Below are 22,449 nucleotides of genomic sequence, written 5' to 3'. Positions count from 1 at the left end.
AACTTGATCAGTCCAAATAAGTTATCTTGAAGAGAAACAGGCTTATAAGGATCTATATCAACCTCTAGGGGAGCAGTATGAGATTCAGGGGGTTAGGAGCTGCATGAATTTCCAATGCAAGTAAAACAATTTCTTGACAGCAGAGCCTTGTCCAAAATTCTAATTAATGGATTTGGTATACTTAACTAAAAGCCATAGCAACACAGGTAGATGCAAGAGCAAGAGGTGGTCTAACTCAAACAACACACAAAACGCAAGTTCTGGGGAACCTGTCTTATGTGGAGATCAGGCTAGATGAGCTCATTGTACTTTAGCACAAAGCTATCAGTCTTTCAATTCTCCAGTACTTCAGCAGCCATAGCTTTCAATATTCTGCCATCCTACGGGAATATATGCCAATGTGGAGTCTGTGTGTACATTAAGCTGGTGCCCTGTAAATGTATACTGAGATTCAGCATTTTCTGACTTCACTTGATTTATTTGGGTGGTGGTGGTGCTTTCTGTTTGTTTTGTTTTTGAGGGGGGAGAGGTGCTGTTCTGTTGCATTGTCTGAGAAGCAGGTTGCCAAATAAAGGCAGTTGGCTTTCTCTTTTTGTTGCATGAACTAGCACTGCTCTTTCTTCAGTGCCTGTGAAAACTGGTTAAGTGCACAAATCTCTTGTACCTCAAGCTCAAGTAAGTGTTAAATGGGTGATTTTTAAATTCCTGACATGCTTCCACATGCACAATGCTGCTCTCCCCTCCCTCTACCGCCATTAAAATAGCACACATTGTTTCTTCTTGAGGTCCTCTGATACAGGAGCAAAGTAGGACATAATCTTGCTGTGTTTGCAATTTTTTTTTGATTAGAGATAAATAGGATAATTAGTGTATTGCCTAGCCTGGAAGCAATCCCTAGTTAATGCAGGTGCAGGTGTGCCCAGTTTAAGTGGCAAATGGTGCTCTCAGTTTTATTCGTGTTGTAATAGCACCTCCTCAATCACAAGCACTGGTTATTAAGAAATTGATACACTGGTCCTTTATCTCATTAATTGCAAGATTGTAATCTTCTACAATGGCTGCTGAAAGTTCAGATTACAGCTTTTTGCATTCATGTGGTGAGTGGTAGATTTGGAGCACCTAAAATTATCAGTTTCTTTGCTAATTTTAGCATGTTAACTGGCTGTAATCATAGTGTAAGACCATGCTAACTCTCAGCTAGGCAGAGTTGATGTATAGTTCTGTTTGTATGGGCTCTGTTATGCATCATTGCTTTGTTTCCTTTTGCTGGCCTCACTTTATAAGGTAGAAAACCATTATAAGATAGAAAAGCATTGGCCTGATGCTTTGAAAAGCACTAATACAGTGCTAGCAGCACTGCAGCAACAACTATAGCATCTGGCTTTACTGAAAACTTAAATCATGAAATAGTTTAGTGTCATACCATCAGAGTACCTCTTTGTTCCTGTCTGCATTGCAACATTGCAAAAAGTATGCTGCATCTCAAACAAATGTGAGACATTATCTATTAGTGTAATTTTTTTTAACACTTCAGAAGGCTGCTCTAACATAAGAAGTTTATTCCTCCATATTAAAGACAGCACATGAAGGATAAATGAAGTTACAGGAGACAGATTGTGATGACAACTTGTATAGGTTGTCTCTTTCCCCAAATGCGTGCCCTTAGGGTGCACTCAACTTGGTCATGTCCTTAAAAGACAGCATAAGAAATTTAATTGCATCCTTTTTTATTTCAAATGCAGGATAATTCCCTGAGTAAGCAGCCTTGACTTAAATAAAACTTGTCGAGAACCCAGAATAAACCCGTGGAACAAGGTCACACAGCTGATGATACTCTGGAGATGGCAGGTTCTTTGGCCCAGGGATGCAGAGGCCTGACAGGAGATTCTATACAATTAATTTCCAAAGCTTCACACGGCACTGTCAACAGCCTCCTTCATTAAGAGTAGTCTCTTCTACATCCACCTCTTCTCTCCAGCTAATCTCTGGGTTTTGAATCTCTCTTTGACTACTTTGCCACAAAAGGGACTTTTCATACTTGGTCTTGAAAAGTAGTCCATGACCTGAAGAAAAAAAGGATAGCTAAAAAACTGAAATAAAGATGAATGCCCTGGAAAACAGAACAAGCTCAATCTGTGTAGTTAGAAACAATGTTTGGTTCCTCACAGTTTGGAAAATGCAACCCAAGGCTTTAGAAACATCTGAAAAACCACACATACCAGGAAGAACATCCATAAAATTTTAGAAAGATGAGTATGGTGTTGAAAAAAACAAACAAAAACCCTCCCCCTCCCCATCATATTCAGTGATTCAAGTACTGCTTGAAAGATATATGCTAGATGAAAGATAGAAATCAGTGAACAAATGTTTTAAGGACAAAACTGGTTGTTGCTATGCTTACCTGGACAGTCTGCTGTCTCTTTGAATGCTCTTTTCTTACAACATCCTCGGCACATATTAAACACGCATTTATTGCCCTGATGGTGGGAGAAAAATGGCAAAGGGGAATAGAAGCTTGAATAATTTAGTTTAGTGAAAAAAATGTATGTACTTTTTCTATAATAAGCACGATCCAGCTGTAGGCTGCACACAGATAGTTTGAAGAAGGCTGGAGTCATCCATTAGGTAGTCATACCTCATACCTCACTGTAAGGAAGACTAGAGTTGCTTGACGTTCACTACAGACTGTGTTGCAATGATAGTTTCAACTTTTTTTTAATCTGTATGCTAATATCAGACCACTTCTTCAAATTCTTAATCCTCATGGGCAAACAAAACAAAACCAAAAGCAAACAAACAAACAAAACCCTGCACCATCCTAAACTCTATTGCTAGTTTTGTTTGTTTTTCCACAGCAGAACATATGTGTAGTTAGTGAAAGCTTGGAGATCTGCTTCCAAGAGATCTTGTGGTTATATTTAATTCACTGAACTGTCTTAGAAAAAAATATCCTCAAGCAGCAGCTGCATAAGTTGGACTGCAATTTTTGGAAAGAAAGGCAAATAATCTCAAAGAATCTAATTACATGTTTTATACAGACTTTATATAGTGAACAGCTAAAAAGGTTTTTGTCTGAGCACAGACTTTTTTTTTTTTTTTTAACGTATCAACAGGACTTAGTATGCATGCCTTGGATACGGGCATTACAAACTCAGGATTAAACATGCTTTAATTGATGCTGGCATAGCCTTACCTTAGGGTTTCCACACTGATCACATTTTGCATATTTGGCTGGAAAAGAAAGACTCAATTTTAGCAATAGGATACACATATAGAAACAATGAATTCTTAATTTCATGATTGCACAAAACTTGGAACTTTTATAAAAAATACCTCAAAGAACGGTGTAAAGATGCTCTGACTTTTTGAGAGTCTGTATGTTAAGTTTAAACACAGAAAATAGCCTCAAGTGCAAAGGAGAAGGTAAGCTTCTTAAAATGCATATGAAATATCAATTTCAAATGCTACTGACTGCTACAATTCAGTTTGCAAGGCATTTTCAGCTTAAAACCCTGCTTGTAATGGATCAGCCACCTACTTCTTTTATAACTAAATTGCTCTCCCAACAAATGCAATTTGAATCACATGTCCTACTACCAAAGCTTCCCAAGTCCCTTTTCGCCTAAAAGTGTTTTCAATTGTATAAACAAGGAAACAAAATTAGTGACAATTTATGACCAAAGGCAGCACTGGCAGCATTTCCATCCATTTACATCAATAATCAGTTAAATAAACTTACGTTTTAAAGATGGATCAAAGCTTTTATTTGGATTTCTTAATTTCTTTTTTTGCTTATTCTTTGAAAGAAGCTCAGAATTTCTGTCCTCCTCATCTTCCAAAGCACGTTTTCCTCGCACACCCTTCTCAGTCCCACTAATTCCATTCTCTTTGCATCTTTCCTTTGGCCTGAAATGGTAAACATCACTGTAAGGTGGCAGAAAGCAACAAGTAGCTGCTCGCTGCCCTCCCCAACCCAATACTCTTTATGGAAATCTGGGTCAACTTTCCTACCATTCTAAATTGTAATTGATATTGCATTTAAAAATGAAACAGAGAGGATGTATTTGCACTTTCCTAAGTATTTCATAGGTTACAAGCTGTTTAAAACAGATGTACTATCAATCAAACCAGTTACAAAGCAGGTGAAAGTTGGCCACTTAGTTAGGTACTTGTTAACTTGCCATTTACAGGGAGAATCTAAATATTACTGTTGACACACTCTTGTTTCAAACAATATTTTCACCACAAGAGAAAAGCTACTGTCTAAAAAGCTTGCCATACAATACTAGCATGTTCTGTATGCCAGAATTTAGTTTTCATCTTTGCTACTCTGGCAGTTACCAGCAGCATTCCTGCATTTAACAATGTAACAATAAAGTGCTGCGACATAGCAATATCTCCTGACTTTTACTTTTCAGAAAGGGGGGGATCTAAAAGAGGTGTAAGATGAGTAGTGTCCCCATGAACCAAGTAATAACCAGGAAAAAAAAAACACAGAAATTCCATTTATTTTCAAATAACTGTAGGTTGTTAGAGCAGAACTAAACAGCTCTGTATTGAACAGTATGGGAACAAATGACCTACTTGTACCTGTCCATGTTAGAAATGGTAGCTCACCCTGGCCTGACGTATGGCTGACAAATCCAGTGGAAGAAAGGTAATCCTTCTTTTGGCTTTTCTCCTTCTTTCTGATTAGCTATTTCCTCCTGCAGCACAGCATTACAGTCAATTTTTCTGAAGTTCTCAGAAAATAATACCTCAAACTCCATGAAAGCACAAAATGGAATTTAAACTAATAGTTAATGACAGTTAAATGTAGGCAAAAAACTCTAACAGTCTAGTAAAGTGGACATAAAGTAGCAGATTTTAGCTCCTAAATCAGCTTTATCTCACATTAAGCTGTTCGAATTTAAGAGAATGATATTGCAGTAAACTAACAATATTAAGGTTGACATGTCACTAAGTTCCCATTAAGTGTGGACAGTGTTCTTCCGGAAGATAAGAGGCCATGTTGGTACCTGGCATCGTAATTTCAGCTCTCTGTTTACATCTGCAATGCCCTCTAGAGTCTTCACTTTTGCTAATTCTTCACGCAGCTGCTGGTAAACTTGAAGCCTGCAGCAAACACCAAGTCATATTTATTCACTAGCTAGACAAAAGAGATTGAATAAAAATATCTTTACAAAGGTTTTTTGTACATTTCTCTCACTGTACATGCTTTTGATAAAAATTTATCCAATCCAAGGACCAAGCTCTTACCCCACAGCAATGCAAAAGAGCTTGCCACATAATCAATGAGGAGCTAGTTATCTCATGTTTGCCACAAAGTGCATGCATGCATATGGGCAATTACCACATAGCAGATGATGTGCTGCAAGGTCACGCCCTAGCTTATCTTGTGGAAACTTGTTCATCCCCATGTCCTGTTTCCCAGACATTCAGTGAAACATAAAGGCTTTAGCCCACATTCCCTCCAGACAGGTTGAGGGAAGAAGATCTTGCAGCATACCAATTCTGGACAATTTTTAATCCTGAAGAGCCAGATATTTCCTAAGCAGGATAAGCCCTGAAAAAAAAATGCTACAGTTCTCTACCATTACTCACGTGTGATGCCAGAGCTTGAAAAGATGAGCTCTGACATAAGACAACGGACAAGGGTACTTCTGCACTATCTCCAGATACTCCTCAGCCATTTCCCATACCAAAGGATTTCGGCCCTCAAACAAAGCTGGGTTATGAAGATTGCCTTCTAGAGAATAAAAAAGAAATACTCAAACTTTAAGTTCAGAGTTAAAACAAAACAAAAATCTAAGTTCTAGAGCTGGATCAGCCGAGTTGTGAATTTACCAATTAATCAAGGAAACACAGTCAATTACACATAAGAATAAAGTGTCTATAAATCATTTAAAAAAGCTTATGTTGTAGTCACATCTGTCTAGCCTAAATTTCCAGATACTGTTTCTCACTGTATCTTTCCCCACTAGTTTGACTTTTATTAACTAGTATCTTAAAAACAAGATTCTACAGCCTCGTAGGTTAATTATTTTAACTGTGCCTTTGATTGGAAGCTTTGTCTGATGTTGATTTCTAACTTTCCTCGTAATAAGTAGTGCCAGTTTCTTCTTGTCCTAACCAAATGATCAAATCGGCACAGTTTGCTTCACAGTTATATGACTATATATAAGAATTAGCTACAAGAAATAGTATACTATGCCTTGTTCTCCTGTAGATACTAATTCAAGCTGTAATATCAGAAACTTCCTTATTGACTCTTCATTCTATGGCAAACCACAAATATATGCAGGATACAGTTTCTGCATCAAGATCTATTCAGAAACCCATGAGAATATTTCAGGACAACAGGATTCCCATAGGCCTTTGTCAGCTAATTAGATCTGAGTTGTCCACTTAACGGTACTAGAAGTCCAATACAACCAATTCTCAGTGTAAAGTAACTTGTGCTCCTAATGAGAAATGCCAGTAAAAGAGAAGAGAGAATGGCTACTCAGCTTTCAGTCAAGGTTGTCCACCAAAGCAGTCCAACTTAATCTTTTTAATAAAGCCGTATGGGACTACTAAAGCACTCAAGAAACAGTCCACACCCTCAAGAACAATAATAGCTCAGGTGTCTTTACCTGCAGTCATGACACCGTGTACTCCTGTCTTACGGATACACTCTTCAACATCACTGAGACACTGGATGTTTCCATTTGCAAACACAGGAATGCTCACAGCTTTTCTATATCAGTGAATAGAATAGATGCAAAATACTGAGAATCTAAAAGATTGTTTGGAGACAATCCACACAGTTTATTGTTGCCACACAACTTTGTTCTTTGGTGCCATTGTACACATTGCTCACAAGCTACACCTATAAAGTAGCAAAAACTCTAGTATTGCTCACTTACCTCACAGCTTGAATATGCTCCCAAGATGCTACACCAGCAAGTGGTCCCTTCTGTTCTTTAGTACGACCATGGACAGTCAACAGCTAGAATACAAAGTTGCATTTGCTTTTGAAGCATACAAACCACTGGAACAAATACACTCATGAAAATTTCCTTTTATCCCATACACTCGGTGGATGCCCCTGAATACACACTGCTATTTCAACAACATAGCAGTTTGGGAATTACAAAAAGACATCACAAGCTCACACTGCACAACATAGTCTTGGGCTTCATTCGGCTTGCTGCTTCACAGTATGACAAGATGGTATCTTGGGAGAACCTACAGCATGTAGGTAGCATGCTTCTACTTGTGATTCATTGTGGAATGTGTGGTACATTCATCTAGCTTACTCCTCAGCCAAAGACCACAACAGTGGCAGCACAGGCTCTCTCTACAGGCTGTCTCCAACTTCACCACAGTCAAATTCTAAACAGCTTTAACTGCCGATGGTCATCTTTGACATGAAGTACTGACTTCATGAATCCACACTGTCTTCTAAAGCACTGGGTTGGACTGAGTTACTACCTACAGTGAAGGAAACCATACCATGCAGTGATTACAGAAGAGATTCCAAAATTACACTGTGTTCCATCCTATACCACTGACCTGCAGTCTAAAATTCCATATACATACAATATTCCTGCATTCCATTTTTTGGCAATAAAATAATACAGCTTATCCATCTCCAAAGCGTATCATAAGATGACTTACACAAAGACATGTGTCTAATACAATAGTACATGGAGCAGCTGCCTCCTTACCTGGCAGCCAGCTTTCTCCAGCATCTGTGCATATTTCACTGTCTTGTCGATTTCTGGAAAAACACGGATTTTGCATGTGATGGGAACAGAGAGCTTCTCGTTAGCTAGCAAAACTGGGAAAGATTGAAAAGACAGGTAAGTAGGCTGCACAATGCTATGAAAAGTGCCTCAAGATCAGACACTAGCTGGGGCATGGAAAAGCTTGAAAACTTCATGCTATGCAGTGCTCTTATAGCTTAAATAATCAGCAATGTCCTTCTGTAACCCTTATTGCATAGATAAATTAGTTTGACAGCAAATCACAAAGAACAAAATCCACACTCTATTAAGAAGACATCAAATACTAGTAATTTAATAACTTCTAAATCACTGATCCATTTTTACCATTGTTAGAGCATAGAAGGTGTTCCTTCTGCTCCACCAGCAACAACTCACTTATCTACCTTTCCTATAAAAGTCCCTCTGCTTTTTTCCAAATTATCATCTAAATAATCACGACAAGCAGAGGCTTATCAGATGATGTAGACCGTGGACCCGATGAAATAGGAAAGAAGGTTATACATTAAACACCCATAGTCCTTATACTGTGCATGGAATTTGAATGCTATTAAAAAAAGAGCTAGCTAGAGGCAGCTAACTGGAAAATGCTGAGCAACAGCATTCCTGAAATTCTGTTCTCCTCTAGAGCTTAGGGGTTAATGCACAAAGGCACCTGCTTTTCTATAACCTAAATTCCAAAGCTCTCTTCTGTTGATAGGTACTTCCTACAACTCCTTTGTAGCAGCAAACAGGGTGCATACAGGTGCAAGCAGAGAGAAGTACTCTAATATTTTAAAGAAGTCTGTAGAATGAGGAAAAGGAAGAGGCTTTGCCCGTCTTCTACAGACTTCTCAGCTTGAGGCTGTTCTAATTTCCATCTTTCACTCCCAAGAAAACTGCCCTAACAACTCGAATATATGCTGGATAGGGAAGCAGAGTCTGCCTTTCCAGGTTCATGGCTGCATTGTTTTTTTTTTTTGTGCATAGTATCATTCAAGATTCACTGGAGCAAAAGAAACACAAGCAGAAATAAGCAGAAACATTTTAACTACCCGCTTCAGACATTTGCTTTGAAATGAGAAAAGCACTCTCTAGGCTCTACAAATAATCATAACATTGTTTTTTAAAGCAGTTCCAACCATTATTTCAACAAAAACTATGACACTGTTCACAACTGTTACCCATATTCTGAGAACAACCTACCTAACACAGAGAAGAGAGACTTGCTTTGGTATGACCAGAAATAGGACACTAAGCTAATCAGAAAAGGGCAACTGTGCCTTCAGGCAGAGCACAACTCCTGGCACCTGAGAACTTCAGAGCGAAAAAGTAAGGCACTGGGGAGTTGTGCTTTTTTTGGGGCTGGAGAGACACAAAGCCACCATTAGACTTCATCAACCCAGTCTCATCTGAGCTCTGTTTCAGGTACTGAAATCTTTTAGCAGATCTAGCATGAATTTGTAGTGAGAGAGCACCAAGTACTTTCACAGTGCTGTTGGAATATATAGAGAGTAAAACAAACAAAAAACTCCAAAATAAACCTCCTTTTGATGATAAGCTTATCCTGATCGCTTTCAAAAGTAACGCTATAGGCCTCTCCAAAGACTTACTCATTCTCTGAAGAAGATCCCATTCCTCCTGTAGAAAGGCTCCATAATGACCTGTAATAAAATAGCATATCAGAGACTACATGAACTGACGTATACGAGCCTTCATAAGCATTCACATACCAAGATCCAGACAAATTCACACTCCTCACTGACAGAAAGAGAGTTGCTCAGTTCTGCCCAAACTGGAAGAGTTAGATCACTCTGTCTCTCATGCCACCCAAGATTTACAGGATAAGCAGTGAAGCCCCACACCCTACTTTCACTGCTACTCACTAAGGCTAGTATGCTGTCATTGGCCGTTCTATTTTCAGGGTTTTATACCTGGTTTAATTTCCTCCAGGATAAAAACCAATAGGACCGAAATACCTGTTTTCTCTGAGCATCAATCTATTAGTCTTTGAAAGACAGTTTTGAAGAGGAACAAACAAATAGGGAACAAATCTTCCCTCAATATCCTGACTAGTCCAAATTTTTCAAAGGCTAGTTTTTCCTCTCTATAGATGCCTTCACAAGATCTTAATGATTCAGCATTTTTATTCTCCTACATACTAATATGAGGAAATTCTCTGCAAGTATCAAGGATTCAGCAAACACTGAGTGCCTACATTATAAAATTTCAAATTACATATTCAAGGTTAGGCAGTTTGATCAACTGAAGTCAGATCCTTGTTAAAAACAATTTTTTTGAAGGATATTCTAGAAATGAGAGCTTCCACTCAAGGGCTGGAATTATTAGTATACCAAATTTTTGCTTCAGTTACTACTAAGTATTACCTGTTAAAGCAGGTGTAGCTACCTTGATTTCAACAGCACTGCAGTCACCCACACCAAGGCTGATTTTTGTCCTCTGGATATTTTACTGCCAAAGTTCACACTTGTAACACGCCATTTCTCTCCTTATGTAGGCTCAGATTTGCACATACCTCTCTTTGCAATCATCTGCGGGCAACCCAAATTCAGGTCTATGGCATCACAATAATCCTGAGCCAACATTGCTGCTTGGACAAACACTTCTGGGTCATTAGCACAGAACTGGGAAAGACACAGAGGTTAGGAAGAATCAGACAGCTGCTGTTTTCAAGTAGCAACACTCCATTACTGTGACACATAAAGTAAATATTTGCTTTACGTTAAAGGGCCAGCATTCATATTAACAACCAGCATTTCTCAAATTAAATAAATTTAAAAGGCTTACAGCTTTCTGTGAGTATTTAAACTTCTGACATTTATGTTTAGCTGTGGCAAAATAAATCATTTCACACTGGAAAATAAATAAATTAACAAATAAAGCTGTTGTGAGATAGATCAAAGATTCACCTGCTCTAATAAAGGTCCACAGCAGATGTTTAGGGAACAGCAGGAGCAAAAAAGTGTCTCCAAAGACTGCAAAGCCAGAGCGGTGTTTTCTACATCTAATGCCCCTCAATAGGCTTTTCTTTCATTTGCTTTCCTACGTAATCTTTCAGCATCTAGAATATTCTATGGCAATGAGTTTTGCAATTTAACTATCATTCCCCTTGTTTCTCATTCATCTTGTTCAAGACAGCCATGCTTTTACAGATTTACTTCTCCCCCTCAGTCATCTGTCTTCAAGGTGAAGAGTCCTCACCCATGTATTCCTCATGTGGAAAAACTGTTCCTCTGCTCACTTTGCTTCCCTTTCCTGACCTTTCTCCTGCCTTGCAGAATGGCACGGACAGAACACAAACCTCTTGCCATCTCACACACTATTGAGGAAGCAGATACACTTCACGCTTAAAACAGCATCATGTATTCGGTTCCATGTTCCTCGCATCCTCTGTTACCATAATCAAGCACTGAGCTCATGGTTTAGAGAGCTATCCCAAACATTTGTGCTCCTCCCTGAAAAGCATGAGGTCTGAAACAGCCTCTGGCACAGACCCGATATAATGTCTCTAAAGACCAGATACTGAGGGCTAAAACCCTGTTAGAAATGTAATGCATTCAATTCTGTGATAGGCTATCAAATCCTCCTGACTAGCCAAGGGATAGAACAGAAAACTATGGTTTGCCTTCATAAGTTAAGTATCATTACTGCTGAGTAGGTGAAGAAAACAAGGCTTCTATCACTCTGTATAAGTGCTTCAAGGCCTAGCTTGACACCAATCCCATTTAAAAACACCTGGATGTATTCAAAGGAAGCCGTCCGGAGTTGCTTTCCTGTCCCTTCCCGCAGTGTGCCACAGGGGGAGCTCAAACAGCTCCTGCCGGAGGCCACTGGGGCTCGGGGCTGGAGCTGGAGGTCGGGGCGCGGGGCTCAGTGCTCCGAGCTTGGAGCTGGGGGCAGGCGGGGCCGGTGCGGACCTGCACGATGAGCGGGCGGTCTTCGGGGCAGGCCTCGCCGTAGAGGTTCTCGCGGCGGTAATTGGCGTCGCGTAGGAAGACCTGGGCATGCAGCATCGGCGTGTAGCAGAGCTGGGCGCCGTGGCGGCGGCTCAGCAGCCGCCACGCCAGTTCGCTCTGGTCCACCATGGGCGCCACCACGTAGTGCGCGCTCCGCAGCGTCTCCCGCCAGAAGGCCTCGCCGCGCAGCTTCGGCATTGCCCGCCGCGCCGGCCCGGGCCCGGAGGCGGACGCTGGGCGCCGGCTCGAGCACGGAGGCAGCCGGACGGTGCCACCGCCATCTCGCTCCGGCCGGTGCTGGCGCGCGCCGGCGCCGCCGGAAACCGCGGCATTGCCGGAAGGGGCCGCGCGCGGAAGAGTCCGGGCAGCCCACGAGTATCGCGGGCAGCCCGGGGCTCCGCGCCCCTCGGTCCCGCACGGGCCGGGGAGGGGGGTGGGCGGGAAGAGGGCTGCGCTCCGCCCCTGCAGCAGGCGCCGAGATCGCCACGGGCCTCCCCGGCGGAGAGAGGCCGTGGCGAAGCGGTCGTTGGGGCAGTGTGTGAGGGGGCGCCGGGAGCCCGTCTGGCGGGCCCGCACAGCTCGCTCGCGGCGCGAGGCGGCCGGGAGCGCCGCGGAGCGCCTACTGCATTCTCGTGTGCAGGTCCACCGCTAGCGGGGCCAAGGGCAGACTTCAGAGATGCAGGTGCACGCAGAGGAGAGCAGCGCCACCCGCTGCGGCGGGACATTGCCTTTAGCAAGACCAAAACTCACATTAAACGTGTAGAGAAAGCCAAACCTCCCTCTCGCCTTTGACTCATCAGCATTAAATTTCACTAGTGAGAACAATGGGCCCTTATTCTCGACATTGGCAGCACAGATGTGTTTGTGGACCCACTGAGCACCAGGATCATCTAACACTGATGCCCAGGTCATGACCACTTTAGATGCTCCACCACTCTTCTAGCTCACCTCTCCTAGCTCACAGCTGAACCAGCCGGATGCTTGCCAGTGTAAGTGCATGAAGGTGTGCATTCACCTACTAGTCTTAAAAGCACTCAAAGATCCCCTCAATATCAGCAGAGATTGATATTCAAATAAGGCAGTGAGAGACTGCATAGCAATGTAGCTAAAGTATTTGGTAAGAAGATAGGATAAACTGCAGTCATCAAGCACCATGCTTGGTCTGGCAGCTGCTTGCATACAACCTGTGCTTTTTGCCCCATCCCTCTTTCCTAGACTCCTCCCCTGTCCTTTTCCAATCCCCTTCCCTAAAACATTCCTTAGTAAATCTTGTTTGGTCCCACAGCCTACCACCTCTTTTTGATAACCAAAATCCCCATGTTTTTATTGTTCTCTGAGCCATTTCTTATCTGTTACAAAGTCCAGGCTGGTCTTCTCCAAACATATTTAGAATTTTGTAATGATACATCTATTAGTGACTGCAGACTTTTGTCTTTTGTCACCACCTCTGTCAACTCTCATCTATTAGGATCATGTCTGTGTGTTTTGTTGATTGCTTTTCCTGTTACTTATGACTTGCCTTCAACTGAAATGAACCTTGATGAATCTTATTGAAGAAGGTACTGTCACATTCCACATACCCTTAGGCTCATTTTGTTTGGTCTTGGTTTTATGAAAGGGTTGGGTATCATCTGGACAGAGAGGAGGAACATAGGCATCTGCCTGAACCAAAATAGAAATAGCAATTTTCATGACAAAAGCCTTCAATTCTTACAACCACAGCATAGTTGAGTTTGAAAGGGACACCTGGAGATCATCTTGTCCAACTCTACTCCTCAAACAGGGTCACCTTGAGCAGATTGCACAGGACACTCTCCAGACGGCTTCTGAATATCTCCAAGGTGGAAACTCCGTAGTCTCTCCAAGAAACTTATTCCACTGCTCAGTCATCCTCACAGTAAAACACTTTTTTTTTTTTTTTTTTTTTTTTTTTTTTTTTTTTTTTCCCCCCTTCTAGGCAGACTGAACTTCTTGCATTTTGGTCTGTGCCCACTGCCTCTTGTACTATCTTTGGGCACTGCTGTAAACAGTCCAGGCCCATTCTCTTTGTATCTTTCCTTTCTTCAGAAACTTACAGGCATTGACTAGCTCCCCACTCAGTCTTCACAGTTTGCTAATTCATTAAACTACATTATCAACATTCAGAGTTGTGAGGAACTCTACCACAAGATACAGCTATTTCTGATTGTTTTCCTATCTTCCAGATAACCACTACCTTTAAAAGGCTTAAACTACCAGTTCTCCTGTGATGTCGACCCTCTCTCTCTCCTTTCACACTCTCATTCCTCCTTACCCTGCTTCTCCAATTTTAGTTTTCTTTTAATCCCGAAATATCTGATCTTTTCCCCTATTTTTAGATAGAGGAGGACATCCTTAGAGACAATCTCTCTAATATCCTCTTCCTTTTCCACTATCCTACCTTAAATTCTTTAATTCCTTGTTTTATTTGACCCTTGTTTCAGGACCAGAGCCAGGTACCCAGGTACCTTCTCCACTTCTGATGTCCTTTTTTTTTTTTTTTCTTTTGTGTTTTTGTGTTTTTTTTTTTGTTGTTGTTGTTTTAGGTCACTTCTGTTAATCTATGAGCTTTCTTGTACAACTTGTTCTATTTTTGGCAAAGTGTGCAACTCCTCTCAAGCGGCCATCAGAACACAATGGGAAAACAAAAGTTGTAATGCTGAAAACTACACACACTACAAACTTCAAGTTCTCCTTTTCTGGAAGGATATATTGCAGATTTAAGTTTGTTGGTTTATGTGTTCTTTAAACCCAAAGACCCGTGTTATACAGTAATAGAATGCGTATTTGTGAACCAAAATAGAGTTGTAGGTCCACCAGAGGACAGTTGTTTTGCAGCTTAAAGGAGGACTAGCATTGTGTACAGAAGCCTGTAAGGAGCTGGCTGAAGAGGAGGATGGAATGGGAGCAGTGGTTGACAGAGATTTCACTTGAATTAATTAAGGGTATAGTTGAAAGACTACTTTCTGTCCTGATGTTCTCAAAACAAGGAACAGCAGCATTTGATTTTGCATTATGGTGTTATTGCTCTATGCATGCCTATCTGACAGACTACTGAGAAACAACAAGCAGTGCAAGCTCTAATAATGTATTTATTTTTGGCAGACTGTATTCAGCAGCCAGTTAGATAGCAGGTTACATAGCAGCAGGTGATAATCAGACAATCATGGGGAAAAAAAATCTGTTTTCAAATAACAACTGCAAGAACATTGACAGCATAGATGCTAAGTCATTCTTAACGTACTTTATTACTCAAACACTGTCTTCAGACTTTGCCTACAGAAGGCCATGCAATTTTATTCTTATAAAAAAATTTAACTCCAGCTTAGATAGCTGGACCATCATTAGTCCTTACATCATCCACCCAGCTCAGTCAGAACTGCTTACTGAATTGTACTACTTTCTTTCAGAGTTGAGATGCTGGAACAGACTTACTATTTTATGTCGGTGCAGAACTATTTTACCAGCTTCGTTAAATTAATCACTGGCCTCTTTCGTTGTATAGTTTCAGTACAAACAAGGGAAATAGAATCCCTCTTTTCCACCCCCCGTCACGGTTACCACAACTGCCAGTAGTTGGTAAAGCAAAATACCAGTACCTCTTTTTTTCAAGTTTTATCTAGATGTCCTATGCTACAATGTTCATGGATAGTAACAGTAGATATAATCAAGTCCTGTACATATTACTATTTTATACAGCCACTCTTCAGTGTCACGTTCTTTGCAGCTCTCTCCTTGCCCTCACACATTGACTGTCTTCCTCTTTCCCTTAAGAGCCCACAAGACATTATCACCATACCTAACAATTTAATAGCATTTATATCCATAGCCTACCTAACTTTCTCACCAATCTTGAGGTAGATGCTATTAGTCCCATTTTACAGGTGGGGAAATGCAGACAGTAGCATTAATGACTTGTCAAAAACTAAGTAGCCAGAATTCAAATTGAGAGTGTCTGTTTCAATTTTTTTTGGTTGTGGTTTGGCTGCATTTAATGTACGAAATCATGACTCCAGAAGAGCCGTGTTATTTTTTTACTACAGAACTAGACCAGATATGCCACCAAGGAATAACAGAGATAAAACACAGAAAAAAAATAAAGAAAAAAGTGTTAGAGAATAAGACAAAAAGGCAACCAGTGATCAATTCTGTTTAATTCTAGGAAAGCCAAAGAGAAAAAGACACTCTTCAGACCAGAAAGTATTTAAAAAAAGGGGGGGGGGGGTAAGACTTTATTTGCAAATGCTTTAGGCTGACATTACGCTTGTATTTCAGATTTCACAAAGAAATACTTTATAAAACTAAAACCAGCTATCCCAGCCACTATCCACAGAGGGTGGTGTAAGCAAAAGACACCAAGTCAGAACCTGCAGTGAAAAACCACTCACTCCTGACACTGAACTGCTCCAGTAGTAACAGGATACTACTTCACTGGGAGATGAATATAACTGGTTAACAGTTCTGAGAGGCACAATAACTCCTTCTGTTTGGTGCTCTGTTGCTACCCAGATCTCTTCTGTATCATAAGTGTAGCAAGGATTTACTGATTCCCAAAAAGACAGATTCAGCATAGCAAAGGCAAGAATTGAATTGTAAGCAAGTTTCCTTTAAAAATGTACTTTATCTTAAAATCATACCATTAAACTGATTACTTAGCTAAATTATGTGGGATTTTCAGTCTCACTGGTGAGAGGAAAATTAAAGCCCAAGGCTGAAGCAAGCCCTGCCCTAAGTGACATATGCAGGGGCTTTGGATAGATGTTCATACATTTGCCTGAACTTTGGTTATGGGAGGGCAGGAGGAGGAAGATATGTATGCTCATCAGTGAAGGACTCTGTTTTTCCTATTCCTAATGTTTGGTTGGGTAGGCAGAGTAGATGTGGGCTGGAATAAAAGGTGAAGCAATGGTTTTAATGCTTTATGAAGATTCTGAGCACAGAACCTTGCACAAATATAAACAAAGTAATGCCTGAGGACAGTTTTGCCTGTATTTTTATTAGCCAAGTTAAGGCTCCTCAATACAGTGAAATCTGTCCACCCATCCCTCCCTCCCTCCTTTCCTCCCCCCCCCCCCAAAAAAAAAAAAAAAAAGGGAGTGATAGTGGGAAGCCTCTATCTTGTTTTCCCCTCCCCCCCTCCCTTTTCTTATTCTCCAAATAGAGTGGGAAAAGACTGTTCCAAAGACGCACTTTGGTCTAACAAATAGGCAACTTCCCCTTGTAAGAATAAATCCCCTCCTCTGAAAAGGAATGTCTCTTTTCTCCTAGAACCCATGATAAATTAAAACCAAGCAAGAAGTCTCTGGTTTGACACAATAAATACTTAGAATATTTCAAATTAAAAAAAATAGTTACAAAAGCCTCAATGAAATTCTCTTTCTGAACTAACTACAGACAGATTCTTCACAGACAACAGGTATCTCCAAAATCAGCTGTAGGTCCCCTCCTCCCTGCTCACTGGGCTTGGTCAACAAGTGCTATCACTTACCCTTTGGAATACTGTTAAAAGACAAAACAATATAGAGAACAAAAAAATCTACTCCTAAGTTTTTGTGTTTTGTTTTTCTCTTTTTCAAACTGCCAAGGGTATAGGAAGCTGCCATCAGTGGGGAACCAGTGTAGCAGTGCACAGCAACAGAGTCACAGCACTGGGGTAACATAGGGAGATAAGGGAAAGTATAGCACGGAAAGGAGAACAGCGAAGCTGTGAAAAGTTGGGAAAAGGAAAAATAGTCGAGAGAGAGAGAGAGAGAGAGAGAGAGAGAGAGAGAGAGAGACAGACAGACAGACAGAGACAGAGAGAGACACTAATCAAGTTCAGCTGGACTTCCCAGTTCTGGCAGCAGAGCAGATGAGATGTTGAACAAAAGGAAGAGCTCCTTGGGGTCTGTCATAACAAGGAATGTTGTTGGCATTTTCTTCGCCACTGAGAGTACATGAAGAGAAGCAATTAACCCTCTCTGACACAGACTCGGGGCTCTGCCAGTGAGCTGTGAATAATCCCAATAATTGATTCAACACCATCTCCTTCCAGCAAGGTGCGATGATCCCCTTCAATGACATGGACAGATACTTTGCCATCGCATACCTGTATAGAGGCAGAACAGAAAGGTTTATGTTCACAGTTTTCAAGCATCTGGTCACCCTAGCTGTTTGGCTTTATCACCTTTCTGGGTTGCTTGCATTTCACATCACTGTCCCTATCAAAGTAAATTGAAAACATCATATATTTTAATATTCTAAAGCAGTTCCATAGATCAGCTGCAGAACATTATTTGGAAACTAGCATTTTGAAGTGTTTTAATTAACAGCCCGGCATATGATGCACTCAAATATAAGCTGGGCAAGAAACCTCTGAACCCGATATTAGCAGAACAAATTGCCTACTATACCAAGCATGAATGATGACAGCTACTTTCCTGCCCTTAAAGCCCCCCACCAAAGAACATGCCTCTCTCCCCTTTCCCCATTTCCCAATACCCAACAAAGAAAGCTTTATGGGTGCTATGTAAACTAGGTACAAGTTAGATCAGAATTGAGGATGAATATGTATAAAAAACTCTGACGGGGTAAAGACCTGGACTGGAGATACAAAGTGGCAATTTGTTTTGTAAATTCATTTTTCTCTGGTATTCTTACTGTAAAGTTAGACAGGCCTTATTTAGCCTGCAGATCAAAAAACCCTGGTCTACTGCTCACAAGATACCCTCATACTAACTCTCATAAAAAGGTGACTAAACAAAGACGCTGCATTGGCAGAAAGCCAATGTTTACTCTTCAAAGATCAGCCTATGTGCACTGCAAAAACTGTAAGGCTCTACAGGTATGAAATTTTAATTCATCTCTGGATTTGCTCTCATTTTTTTTAAACACTTTTGTTATATGGAGTATAATTGGGGAGCTGCAAGAATTTGCCATGGAAAAAGAGTTATTTGTCCAATACAGAGGTTAGACTTTCTCTTCACCTTTTCTTGATAAAATGCTTGGAGCAAAAGAACTCATTTGCTTTTCATAACCATTCCTTTTTTTTTTTTTGTGGTAAAGCACAATGACTTTTTTTCCCCCCTCCTTCATATGAGATTTTATTCCTTCTCCCTTGGCAAGAAACATTTTCTACACTTTCCTTTTGCTCCTTAGACTATCAAAGAGTCTCAAATGTCACCTGTATGCTTTAGACTAACCTCTGAGAGTCTGTAGTCTCCACCCAAGCCTTCCTCATATTCATTGTGAGTCTTTGCTCGCATCAGTGTCACATTCCCGTGATACTTGGACTCTGGTATATACTTGTCAGCAGCCTTCAGTTTGTGGTAAAAGGAAGCAGCAGCAAAGCTGAGTGCCTCACGATTGATGTTCTTATAGATTTGAGTTATCAGGTCTGCAGCAGCATTGACACGAGCCTCCAGATCTTTTAGGGGCAGAAGAATCTCCAACAGCTGGAAATATTATGATTTTTTTCGATATTTTTCAACAATTTTCAATATCTGAGTATCCGGCTACATTAAAACAAACGAAACAACCTCCCAAACCACCACCATACTAAAACATATCACACACCAAAAGAAGAAAAACAAAACTCTCTCTTCTTTGCACTATAAAAAACAAATCTTACCTTATTGTATTCAATGCCTGTAAACTGCTGAACAAAGGCACACAATGCTTCAGTTTCCAATGCAGCCTCATTTCCTTGAGTCAGTTTGGCTCTGTAACTCTGGAAAAGAGAAGAGTGAAAACCTAAAACAAGAGGCATGCTTATTCTTGAATGTTAGATTTAAAAAATACATTTTCAAAACATAAGGCTCTGAACTGGGCAGCAGGGATAACTGAAGCTTGAGTATTGGTGGGAGAATATACCTTGAGGACAGAGATTAGAACACTAAACCGCAGGTGACAATTGCCAAGAGACTAGGATCCTCTAGAAACCAGCACAATAATTAAATTGAAGGCTTAAGCAAGGTTTCCTAGAATCCTACATTAGGATGATGCAGGCTCTAGGATCATCCATGAGACACACTAATATTACAGCTTACATGACAACAAAAGCATTTGTGCCTCAGCCAGTTAATGAAGCCTTTGCATCCTCATCCTCCAGTAGCCCTTAAGTGCCCCTTATCCACTATTTGCAGCTCTTTCCCACCTCCTGTATTATGAAAGTTGTATGTTTTTCAGATGTCTCTCCTATAGAATAATAAACTCCCAAAACATGAGCTGTGATGAGACAGGATGGTCTCCAGATGGAATATTTTCCTAGTATCTCTTACTTGAGTATATGCTGCCACAAATGAATGGGACCCATCAAAAAGAAACAGACTGTTGAGTGCATGGGAAGCATTTTGTTGTGCTTGTAGTTGTGAGCACATTTCAAAGGCTACACAGGCACCGAAAGAATATCCAGCAATACGATAAGGTCCTTCAGGCTGTATTTGCTTCATACAGTCAATGTAATAGGCTGCCAGGCTCTGTATGCTGTCCAGGGGAGCAGCTAGAACACAAGAGAAGAAATGGAGTTAGAAACAAGTTTCAGTCACACACTGGGACATACAATTATGCTTTCATGAGCACCAAAAGAAACCTACTAGAAACATGCAGTTTACTTTGAAGGTAAATTTCTAAACAGATTAATACACAATTATTGTTAGCTTGGGTTTACTCTAATTCTGGACAAGGGATAGTAATGTTCCAGTGTTTCTAAAGGCAGGTAGAATACCATGTCTTGCTTTTCTCCCATGTGATAATCTACTGGCAAGGACAGATTCAGCTGTTCTATTTGCCCATACGCACAAATCCTCAATATAATTTAGTACGTAGTCTTATGTGAACTGTGGGCACTGATGTTTGATCCTCCAAGTTTAGAGTCTAGAACAAAGCTTCCTCTACAAGGACACTAAAATTTAGAATATTACGTTTACAAATGCAATAAATACAAGCACTTCGGTACCTTTTGTGCACTGCAGCCCATAGCATGGCATGTGAAGTCTGGAGGCAAGAGTGCGGAAGACTGAAATAGATCCTTCAATAGGGTGAACAAGGAAAAGAGGGCGTTCTGTGCTCTGAACATCATTGAGACGGGTGATCGTTGGATCTTCTGGATTCACCAACAAGTTGTTCAAATCCAGTTTTGGAGGCTCACCCGGGCCGGTCTTTGTAAGTTGTGATGGTTTCATCTCTTTGAAGGGAAGTACGCCACACAAACCCAGTTAGATTCAGGACCAGATTCTTGGACCATATGCATAGAGAATATGGTCATATGGTCAAACATAGTCCTAAAAGAAATGCTTATTCCTCAGAGAGATAGAAGGTCTCACATTACATCCTGCACACTACCATATAAAAGCACTCATGCAAGCAGTTACTACACAGTATCTCATTGACAGTATCTTGCTTATCATGGTATACTATGGGGAATTTGAGCTATTTAGAAATCTAGAGAGACTACTTTTGTCAGGCTCTTAAGGAGGGCAGGCATACAGGAAATATTTTTCACTATGAGCCTTGACTAAGGATTTTTCTACAGACTTAGTCTTGCCTTTACTATTTTCTTATTCATCCTAATAGTATAGCTACTTTGTCAGGCTCATTATTACATCTACACAGGCGGCAGACACTACACAGGCGGCAGAACAGCTTGCAAGATCCTTCTTACAACCTTACCCCAAATGGACAAACTGTCAGTGCAGCAATGCACCTCAGTGTATGCCTGTCATTTAAAAATCTTCAGCTATTATCAGATCTCACTTCATCATTTGATAGAGGCTTATGTCTCTAGAAGTGAAAGTGGTGAGTTGGGAGCTTAGTTGTTTGGGTTCAGGTGATTAGGGTGCTAGCCCGAATCTAGACACCATACCCTCTGCCATCCCAGACTTGGAGGAAAGTTCACGTAGTTTGTTGATTGTAAGCAGTCGAATTTCTCTCATGGTCATAACAATGTCATAGTCCCTCTCCAGTGTCTGGCGCACCTCCACACCCATCAACGAATCCAAGCCCAAGTCTGCCAAGGAGCTCTCGGCATTCAGACTACTTATATCACGGACACCTGAGGAAAAGCAGCACACATGTAAACAAAAAACACAAAAGGTGGTTTTTTTTTTTTTTTTTTTAAGCTCTTGGCCTCTCTAGCAATCTTCTTCATTTTCTTTTCTCCTCAAATTTGAATAAAATGCAATTGTAGAAGCAGAAATCCCTTTCATGTTTTTCTAAGGCTTTAACAGATTGCCCCTTCTGTAATTCACTGCTACTCTTCTCTATAATGAATATGTTAAATATAGCAGCTTGATGACAAGGTACACACCAGTTCCAGCTAAATTGATAGGGATGTCAGCCTATCATAAGTTCTAGATCAAGTTCCCAAAAGCTAGCTATAAGAATTTCACATGCTGGAGGCTGTAACAACGCTGACAGGATTCTTAGACACCACATAACTAATCCTAGGCAGTATTAGCTGGAACAGCTGTCCATGGCAATGATTTTAAATTGCAGTACTTGATGCTTACCAAGAAAGGAATCAACCTTTCCTTCACTCAAATAGAGAACAAGATGTCCAGGACCCTGTCCAGAAGGCTTTGAGCAGCTTCACAACCTCTCTGGGCAACCTGCTCCGGTGCACTCTGTCCCTTCACTCAGGTCACTAATGAAAAAATTGAACAATACGGGACCCAGTATTCACCCTGGGAGATACTATTAGCTACAGGCCTCCAGCTAGACTTCGTGCC

The 22,449-nt window shown here is 40.9% G+C and overlaps 2 protein-coding genes across 3 annotated transcripts in view; both read right to left on the bottom strand.

Annotated features, from left to right (window-relative positions):
* Positions 1-1,704: 1,704 nt before the first annotated feature.
* Positions 1,705-11,983, bottom strand: DUS1L (dihydrouridine synthase 1 like). Its single transcript, XM_026036898.1, has 13 exons — positions 11,687-11,983; positions 10,285-10,393; positions 9,362-9,412; positions 7,713-7,825; positions 6,909-6,991; positions 6,636-6,739; positions 5,605-5,749; positions 5,019-5,115; positions 4,618-4,706; positions 3,740-3,906; positions 3,194-3,231; positions 2,402-2,477; positions 1,705-2,063 (listed from the first exon to the last, which is right to left on the bottom strand). Exons 1-13 carry the CDS (start codon positions 11,921-11,923, stop codon positions 1,924-1,926), a joined length of 1,449 nt encoding a protein of 482 aa, XP_025892683.1. The 5' UTR covers positions 11,924-11,983; the 3' UTR covers positions 1,705-1,923.
* A 5,530-nt stretch (positions 11,984-17,513) lies between these two features.
* FASN (fatty acid synthase) overlaps positions 17,514-22,449 on the bottom strand; it is a 40,122-nt gene continuing 35,186 nt past the window's right edge. Inside the window, exons 38-43 of one of the 2 annotated variants that reach the window (XM_026036891.1) lie at positions 21,585-21,773; positions 20,679-20,906; positions 20,002-20,222; positions 19,353-19,451; positions 18,925-19,176; positions 17,514-17,831 (exon numbers count right to left, since the gene is read on the bottom strand). In XM_026036891.1, the coding sequence (XP_025892676.1) occupies positions 17,694-17,831; positions 18,925-19,176; positions 19,353-19,451; positions 20,002-20,222; positions 20,679-20,906; positions 21,585-21,773 (1,127 nt within the window). In that variant the 3' untranslated portion in view covers positions 17,514-17,693. The other variant, XM_026036892.1, reaches the window with a different exon arrangement.

Source organism: Nothoprocta perdicaria, unplaced genomic scaffold, assembly GCF_003342845.1.
Source record: "Nothoprocta perdicaria isolate Ctin4 unplaced genomic scaffold, notPer1 scaffold_187, whole genome shotgun sequence".
NCBI lineage: Eukaryota > Metazoa > Chordata > Aves > Tinamiformes > Tinamidae > Nothoprocta > Nothoprocta perdicaria.
Note: the sequence above shows the minus strand (reverse complement) of the source record. Positions and strands in the feature narration are given on the sequence as shown.

Excerpts from the sequence above, each read along its gene's own strand:
- DUS1L (XM_026036898.1), bottom strand. The coding sequence starts at position 11,923 with ATGCCGAAGCTGCGCGGCGAGGCCTTCTGGCGGGAGACGCTGCGGAGC. Across the intron at positions 6,992-7,712 it reads TGGAGAAAGCTGGCTGCCAG|CTGTTGACTGTCCATGGTCG; the intron begins GTAAGGAGGCAG and ends TTTGTATTCTAG. Across the intron at positions 5,750-6,635 it reads ACACGGTGTCATGACTGCAG|AAGGCAATCTTCATAACCCA; the intron begins GTAAAGACACCT and ends TTTATTCTCTAG.